General features: G+C 44.7%; 1 protein-coding gene across 3 annotated transcripts; it reads left to right on the top strand.

The window, feature by feature from the left end:
* The first annotated feature begins 51 nt into the window (after positions 1-51).
* Positions 52-2,643, top strand: PIGC (phosphatidylinositol glycan anchor biosynthesis class C). Of its 3 annotated transcripts, none has more exons than XM_065935710.1 (2): positions 52-188; positions 1,248-2,643. In XM_065935710.1, exon 2 carries the CDS (start codon positions 1,466-1,468, stop codon positions 2,357-2,359), a length of 894 nt encoding a protein of 297 aa, XP_065791782.1. In that variant the 5' UTR covers positions 52-188; positions 1,248-1,465; the 3' UTR covers positions 2,360-2,643. The 3 variants fall into 3 exon arrangements, with proteins under 3 accessions (XP_065791782.1, XP_065791783.1, XP_065791784.1); XM_065935711.1 differs by lacking the exon at positions 52-188 and adding an exon at positions 297-429; XM_065935712.1 differs by lacking the exon at positions 52-188 and adding an exon at positions 322-474.
* Positions 2,644-8,842: the final 6,199 nt, after the last annotated feature.

Genomic DNA, 8,842 nt, shown 5'->3' with positions numbered 1-8,842 from the left:
TCGTAAGTGGCCAGGAGGAGGCAGCAGCTACATCGCGACCTCACCGGCTGAGGAAGGGCGCTCTAGCCGCGGAGGTTGTGGCGGCCCCGGAAGTGCTCAGCCACCGACGCGACCCCGGCGCCCCGGATGGGAAAGGAGGCGGGCGGCCGCCCTTCCCCGGCCGCGCACCCCTAGGAACTCGCGGGCAGGTGGGTTCCGATTGGGAGTCAGTGTTTCCGGGCATCCTCCGCCGTCTCCCGCAGGCCCGATGCGGGTGAAGGGCGGCGGCGGCGGCGGCGGCGGCGGCGGCGGGGGGGGGGCGGGGGAGGCCCAGGAGGGGGAGTGGGGCGCCCCCGGGGACACCCTACCCGGCCCTGTCCCCCACCCTTTGGGTGGGCGTTGCCCTTTTCGGAGCCTCGGACCCTCCGTGGTCTCCTTGGAAGAAATAAGGTCGGGCAATAAGAATTTTCTTCTCAGACTTGCTGGATGACCTTGGTATTTCTGACTCTTAGTTTTCTCTTTGTGGAAAGGGGATCATTATCTTCGATCCTCCCGAGTTTCGCAGTTAATGAGTAGGATGATAGCTCTTTAAAGGATGTTAAGCTCAGTTAAGGGATTAAGAATCTTCAGTCTTTGCTTTTGGTTAAACAAACCATAGAGCTCGTGTCTTTCTGTATTGTGAGGTTTACCTTTCTCTTTAGACCGGTAACTTTGTTCTTTTGTACTTTTTTAAAGTAACAGATGCCTTTGAGAACCCAATAAAAACTTGGATTCTAGTCCTAGAAATTTGCATAAATCACAGCAACAAATATGCATTAACAGGGAGGGTTTTTGAACGGTGTTGAAGACTGTCGATAGATCTCAGGGGTGTGTGAACCCCTGAGTTAAGAACTGGTTTAGAGGTACAGGCTTTGGGGCAGAACTTTGGTTTGAATCTGGCTCCAGTATGTACCACAGTTAGCTTGAACTGAAGTAAACTAAGCACTTTGAATCTCAGCTTTTTTACTAGATACAGTGGGGCTGATACTAACTCGCAAGGTGGTGGAGATTAAATGGAAGAAGCGTCAAAGGTCGGCACATAATAGGCACTGGATAAGTTACAGCTGAAAAGGAATTACAATGTAAAATCTGAAATGAAGTTTAAATATCTATAGTATAAGATGGCCACCATGTATATTTTGTTCAGGCTTCTAACAAACCAAGTTGATTTGATTTTAGCTCAGTCCTGCCCTTGACCTTTCATAGATTCATAGTCTCTCTTTTTGTAGGAACTTGGCTGCCTTGTCCTGCCTCAGAGAACAAACTCATCTACTGTAGGCCTAGCCTGGGTTGCTGCCTTTGAAAGCAAGGGAAGGTCAGTACAATATCAACCACAACTCAGCATGGAATTTCCAGAGAAGTCTTACGTCAAAACTTTATAAAGAACAAGAACCACATGGACTTCTGCAAGGGAGATTGAAGTCGCCTGAGTTTGAGCGAAAGGATAATGTGTGCCCAGCCTGTAGCTAACACCAAAGAGGTCAGGTGGCAGAAGGTTTTGTATGAGCGACAGCCCTTTCCTGATAACTACGTGGATCGGAGGTTCCTCGAAGAGCTCCGGAAAAACATCTATGCCCGGAAATACCAATATTGGGCTGTGGTGTTTGAGTCCAGTGTGGTGATACAGCAGCTGTGCAGTGTCTGTGTTTTTGTGGTTATCTGGTGGTATATGGATGAGGGTCTTCTGGCCCCTCAGTGGCTTTTTGGGACTGGCCTGGCTTCTTCACTGATTGGCTATGTTTTGTTTGATCTCATTGACGGAGGTGAAGGACGGAAGAAGAGTGGGCGGACCCGGTGGGCTGACTTGAAGAGTGCCCTAGTCTTCATTACTTTCACATATGGCTTTTCGCCGGTGCTGAAGACCCTGACAGAGTCTGTCAGCACTGACACCATCTATGCCATGTCAGTCTTCATGCTGTTAGGTCACCTCATCTTCTTTGACTATGGTGCCAATGCCGCCATTGTATCCAGCACACTGTCCTTGAACATGGCCATCTTTGCTTCTGTCTGCCTTGCCTCCCGCCTGCCCCGATCCCTCCATGCCTTCATCATGGTGACATTTGCCATCCAGATTTTTGCCCTGTGGCCCATGTTACAGAAGAAACTGAAGGCATGTACGCCCCGCAGCTATGTGGGGGTCACACTGCTCTTTGCATTCTCAGCCTTAGGAGGTCTGCTGTCCATCAGTGCTGTGGGAGCCATACTCTTTGCCCTTCTGCTGGTTTCCATCTCATGTCTCTGCCCTTTCTACCTCATTCGCCTGCAGCTTTTTAAAGAAAACATTCATGGGCCTTGGGATGAGGCTGAAATCAAAGAAGATTTGTCCAGGTTCCTCAGCTGAGTTGGGGACCTCCATTCCGTTGCTAAGACAAACTGACAGACCAGCCTTCCAACTAGTAGAAGATTTGAAGGCAGAGTTCCATTCTGGAAGTGGCACGCTGATGTGAGTGGGAGATTAGAGATCAAACGAAAATGTTAACAAAAGGCTTGGGCGGTGAAGGTGATTATCCTTTCTGTTATCTTATGGATGAAAAAGCTTCCTGGACCCTCGAATTATTGCCTCTCATTCTTCTCTGTAACAAATGAAGTGGTGTGGTTTCTATTTATTAAAAAAATAACAACACATCCAGCTGTCTCATGATTTTTCTGTAAGCAGAAGGCAGACAGTAAGGACATGGAGAGTAAGAATTTGTGTGTGTGTGTGCATGTAAAGTCACTTCTCTCTTCCTTTCTCAGTATACCAAATGTAGGCTCTGTTATTTATCTACAGCTCAAATGCTAGAACCCTGGATAATGTGTCCAGTTTTGTTGCCAAAGATCACAGAATTGGTCACGTAACCTTGAATAAGTATTTCCACTTAGTTCTTAATGAAGCCTGTATGCCACTAACTACAAGGGGAGTATGATGTATCATATACACAAGCAAAATGTTGGGGGAATTCAAAGAGAGCTGGAGTAATGAAATATTTTTTAGAGGAGACAGCACTTGAGCTTTAGTCTTGGAGGGTAGGTTGGGATTTCAGCAAGCAAAAGATGGGTTTGGGAGACAAAGTGGCAAAGGCCTTTAGCCCAGATGAGCAATACCTGGGCTGAGCAAGTGGAGCTGGCATGCTTTGTGTGACTAATGGCAGCTGGAAAACAGGAGAGCATGTCCTGTCCAAACAAGGTAACCACTACACTACTCTGCATAAGGCATGCATAAGGCATGACTGACCAGAATTGGCTCATGATTGTTATGTAGTCCACATCAGAAACAAGATAGGGGTTAGTGGTGGAATGTAATAAGATTTGTATAAATTGTTTTAAAATTTACTTTTGATAATTGCTTTACAATATTGTATTGGTTTCTGTCAAACATCTAGTAAAATTGTTTTTGTTTTTTGATGTCTTATTTTGCTTATCTGAATGGGTTTCTGATGATCAACTTTAGGGAATTCACATAGCAACTGCATCCGTGTTGGGGAGCAGAAAGTTCCACAGATTTGAACCACTCTGAAGAGCACTTCTCAGTGGGATGAATTAACGTGCCTGTGTCATCATGTTCAGCTCTGTCATACTATCTGATATTTGGAATTAGCCAAGGCCTGATCCTATTCAGTCTCATGGTTGTAGTTCAGAGGGGAGGTAGCAGGGGATGGGGTGTCATGGGTTGGCTATTAGGGTGCAGGGTGGGGCAGCAGAATCAATTCAGATAGAAAAGAGGTATCTGTGGGTAGAAGGATGGATGTATGTCCAGGCGCACAGGGCCTGATACTTCTTGGCAGTGGACGGGAGCGCAGAATGGATGGGCTGCAGCTGGAGAGGCTGAGGTCTGAGAGTGGTGAGTATGTTGAATTATTGGATCCTGGAGTCAATGGCAAGTGAAGGAGCTTTTGGAAAGGAATGTAGGATTCCCACCTGAAGTGAGAGGGAGTCTCAAAAGGGAGGGGACATGTGTATATCTATGGCTGATTAACGCCGATGTATGGTAGAAACCAACACAATATTGTAAAGCAGTTCTCCAATGAAAATAAGTTTTTGTTTAAAAAAAAAGGGGGATCTATGATTCACACCTAACACTTCCGTGGTGTGTGAAATTCTAATAGCAGTGTTCATGCTGAACTACAGAGGCTGAGCATGGGGAGCTTTTGTGGCAATAGTGAAAAATGTGAGTCTGGACTGCCCTTATTCCAGTGGCAAAGGAAGTGAGGGTTCTGATTGAAGAGATTTTTAGACCTTGGTATATTCATGTTGGAAAGTAGAAGGGGAAGAGGATGACTGGGAGGGCTTCTGCCTTGAGCGGATTTTTGTGTTTTTAATAAACTATACCATGAGAAAACAGAAGTGAGAACAGGTTTGGAAATAGATAAGAAAAGAACGGGGCATTTTAAGTTCGAGGTGCCTGAGGTGGTACACCCGAGCAAACTCCTTGTTACATATCTGGAGGACACTGGCTCAGAATTCTGGGCATTATCGAGGTTATTGAGACATAAACAGAATCCAGCACTTCTGTGTTTGGAATTCTTTGTACAGAATTGGTTGCCTCCCAACCAGTCTATAGTTGAATTAGAGAAGGATCACAGAAGGATAACTGGTATAACCAAGATGGTAGGAATCTGAGGGAAAGGAGGCTGGCCTATGAAACCACATTAGAGAATAGAACCACCACAGTGCCTGCAAGGAAGGCTCAAAAGAGATCCAGTCATTGCCTATAGAACTTTTAGTGACGAAAGTGAATGTTATTTGCTCACCAAATCATGCCCCTTATATAGGAGGGTTTTAGTTGTTGTTTAGTCTCTTAAGTCGTGTCCAACTCTGTGACCCTATGGACTGTAGCCCACCAGGCTCCTCTCTGTCCGTGGGATTTTCCAGGTGAGAATACTGGAGTGGGTTGCCACTTTCTTCTCCAGGGGATCTTCCTGACCCTGCGTCCCCTGCCATATGTCCTGTATTGTTAGGTGGCCACTGGGGGAGCCCTTATAGGAGAGACACCTTTGAACTTTGAACAGAAAACTTAAGACAAAAAGTTTTATAAACGTTCTACATGTAAGTCCAAAAAAGTTTCACACGTCAGGGATATAGACGGGATCCAAAATTTGGGGGTGGGGGTGGGGGATGCAAATAAAAAAGTCATAAATGTCTTGCAAGGACATGTTCAGAAATCCCAAGCCCTTCGGCACTGCCACCTGAAAGGTGATGAGCTCACACGTGGCAGCTTCTTCGGGCTGCTGCTGGCACAAGGGTGCAGGCCTGCTTAATGACAGATAGGCCCTAATGTGACAATTCCTGAGAAAGTTACTCATCACTTAAGTATGTAGTCTAATCAGCCTTCTAAATTTATACCACACTGAAAGGGCCCAAGTAGGATATTAATGATCTAAATTTCCAGGGAATATTAATTATCGTGTGTGTATGTGGGTGGGTGGTGGGGGGAGAAAGGGAAGAGTAACTTTGGAATAAAAATCCTTGTAATTATCCTCCAATTAAAAAAATCCCAACCTGTCAAATACTTATTTATATAAGAAGCTGTACTTTCTCTCAGCTCTGTTTCCTGTTACCCTAAGTTATAAGTAAGGTGGGAGGGTGGCAAGCTAGCGCAAGGGTAGAGGGATGGAAAGGCAGTTTTGCCCATCCTTCCAAAATGGTACCAGGGATTATAGTCGAGATGGAAGGACCAAGGAGAGGTAGAGCCACAGAGGGCAGCAGGTATGCTGGATTTTTTGGTGTGATGCTAGAATGCCGTGCATGGATCTGAGTGTCCCTACACCACAGTGGTTCTATGTGGCAATCAAACTGGTACCAGTTATGCCTGTATGCTGTGCCAGTACTATAAACTTTTGAGTATGCTTTTGGGCAGCTGGCTTAAATTATGGATTTAAGAATTTACACAGCATGTTCAAGGAAGTATATGGAGCCCATCACTTACATCTTTAAACCAAAGGCTCAAGGTCAAAAAACAAAAACAAAACAAAAACAAAAGCAAGCCAGCAGAGGGCACCAGTCACACAATTTTACAATATTTCACTCTGAATGCAGGAAAACAGGCCTGGGACATGGTGCCATCTTGTGGAAGTTATTGATACTCCTTTTTATAATGAAATTCAATGTAAGTCTTGAAATGCATCCAGGGCTAACTGGTAGGCTGTTGCTTTTAATGCTTTATCAAGTCCCTCTTAATCCCTTATTCTTTCCCCCCAATATCTATTTATTAAAACATTTATTGTCCACCTAGGCCCACCTCTACTCATTTTCTACCATTCACATTTTATGATGTTTAACCCTAGAAATGTATTCATTCAACAAATACTGAACACTAACTATATGACAGATACCGCTTGTTCTGTCTGCTTGAGATACACCTACAAAAGAGTAAAACAGACAAAGTTCCTTGAACTAATGAAGCATACATTCTAGCAAGAGGAGACATAAATGTTATTGAACAAAAAAGGAAAAAGCAGCAATGGAATTCAATAAGGGGGTCAGGGTAGGTCTCACAGAAAAGGTAACATTTAGCCAAAAGTTTGGAAGGAAGTGAGGGAACTATCCAGGATCTCAGGGGAAGAGCATTCCAGACAGAGGCAGGAGCCGCTGCAGAGGCAGAAGAAGGCATGACATGTTTGGGGAATAGCCGGAGTGGCTGAAATGAAGTGAACAAGGAGAGCAGAAGAGGAGGCCAGAAAGGGAATGTGGGAGGCTAGGCTCATTCTGGATGCTGTGGGACAAGAGTAGAAGCAGAAAGCATTAGAGAAGGCTCTGATATTAATCCAAACAGGGGATATGATGGTGCCGCAGACCACAGTGATAGCAGAGAAAGTGGTGGAAAAGTCACCTTCTGGATATAGTTTGCAAGTAGAGTCAAGAGCTTCCTAATATACTAGATGGAGGGCATGAACACAAGAGAAGAATCATAAATGACTCGAGGTTTTTGGCCTGAGCAAATTGAAAGATGGAGATGGCATCCATTGAGATGGGGACCCAGGAGATCTGGGTAAAGATTCTGTGGAAGAGCATCATGAGTTCAGTTTGGGGCATGTAGACATGTATGAAAAGTAGACATCCAAGATGAAATGCTGAGTAAGGAGCTGGGGATATGGGTTTGAATTTCAGGAGCAATGTATGGGATGGAGATATAAATTTAAGATTTGCTGGTATATACACGGCATTTAATGCTATGTGACTGGATGACATCACTAGGAAGGAATTTCATATAGAAGAGGACTAAGAAATCCAAAGTAAAATGTTGGAGAGAAGAATAAACAAAAAGATCTGGAAAGCACAACCACTGAGGCAGGAGGAAGATCAAGAGTTTAGAATCCTAGAAACCAACTGCAAATGATTCAGGAAGAGGATATGGCCAACTGTGATTAGATCAAAATCTGAAAAATCAAGAAAGCAAAGACTGATCATGATTTAGCAAGGAAGAGGTGATTGGTGTCCCTTAAAATAATATATATATATATATATATTTGTGGAGTGGTGAGAATAGAAACCTATTTGAAGTGAGTTTAAGAGAACAAGAGAAGAGAAATTGGATCAACAAGTACAGGCAACTCTGGAAGTTTTACATCAAAAGGGAACCAGGAAATAGGACAGAAACTGAAAGGGGAGGTGAGGGCAAGGAAATTTTTTTTTTAAGATGAGAGAATGTTTGAATATTGATGGAAATAAAACAGTAGAAAGTAATATTTGATGTGAGAAAGGGGAGAATTAACTGTTGAGGTCATGTTCTTGAGCAAGTGAGAGGTGATGCGATCTACTGCACAGGGGAGGGACCGGCTTTAGGAAGCAAAGAGTTGGTCTCTGGGAACAAGTGGGAAGGCACAATGTGTAGATACAGATGCAGGTAAGCGGGTAGATGGCTAGTGGATAGATGAGGTGATGGGAATCTGTGGACGTTCTTTTCTGATTGCTTCAATTGTCTCAGGGAAGTAGGAGGCAAAGAATCAGCTGAGATGTGAGAGTGAGGGGAACTGATGGAATGAGGGGATATGAAACAGTTTGGGACACTGGGGGAGTGGATGAACTAGGGATGCTTAGTATAAATGCCCAGCAGTAGTAAGGAAGGGCTCACTTGAGACTGGTAGTCATGAATTTAAAGTGAAGTTGCTTGTGTGTGTGTGTGTCTTTGTGTTTTGCTGACCTTGTACAGCTACATGAGTGCAAACTAGAGCAGATGGGGAGTTGAATTTACCCAGGATGGTGATTAATCAGATTGAGAGAAGGGCAAGCAAGAACAGTAATTATACATGGGCATGATTATAATGATTGGCCATGGAATTTAAATTGAGTAAGAAGGAGAATGAACCTCAAGAAGGGTGAAAAACAGAGAGATGGAGGACAGGGCAAAGTTCAAGGGGTTTGAAAGCCAGGAAGTAATGGCCAGAGAAAAGATAAAGACAAGGTTGTGACTTTGGAAGTGAATAGCTGAGGTGGGGGGAGGGCAACGACATTGCAGGAGTGAAGTCCAAGGAAATGAGGAGTGAGATGGGAGTAGGGTGTTGGAAGGAGTACCTACAGGTAGGTGGAAATCCCCAAGAACTGAGACAGGAGAATGACAGTGAAACGGGAGCTAAAATCATCAGGAGATAAGGGAGAAAGAACTGAAGGTCGGTAAATAAATGAACATATGGACAAGAGTCTTGTGGGGCGCTAATGACTAATTTCCTGAGAACCATGCAAACTTCCAATAGGCGGGCCATGCCATTTCTAGAGAAAATTTGATTTTGGGGAAAGTGATCAGGGCTGAAGTGAGAGCCAGGGTTTGACCGAGGTCCTGGGAACCATCAGGATTGAGGAGGGCGGCTCCTCGTGCCACTGACAGGGCTCTGGCCAGCTTAGCTGCAGC

The sequence above is a fragment of the Muntiacus reevesi genome, chromosome 5 (genome assembly GCF_963930625.1).
Source record: "Muntiacus reevesi chromosome 5, mMunRee1.1, whole genome shotgun sequence".
Lineage (NCBI taxonomy): Eukaryota > Metazoa > Chordata > Mammalia > Artiodactyla > Cervidae > Muntiacus > Muntiacus reevesi.
This window is presented reverse-complemented; position numbering and strand designations above follow the sequence as displayed.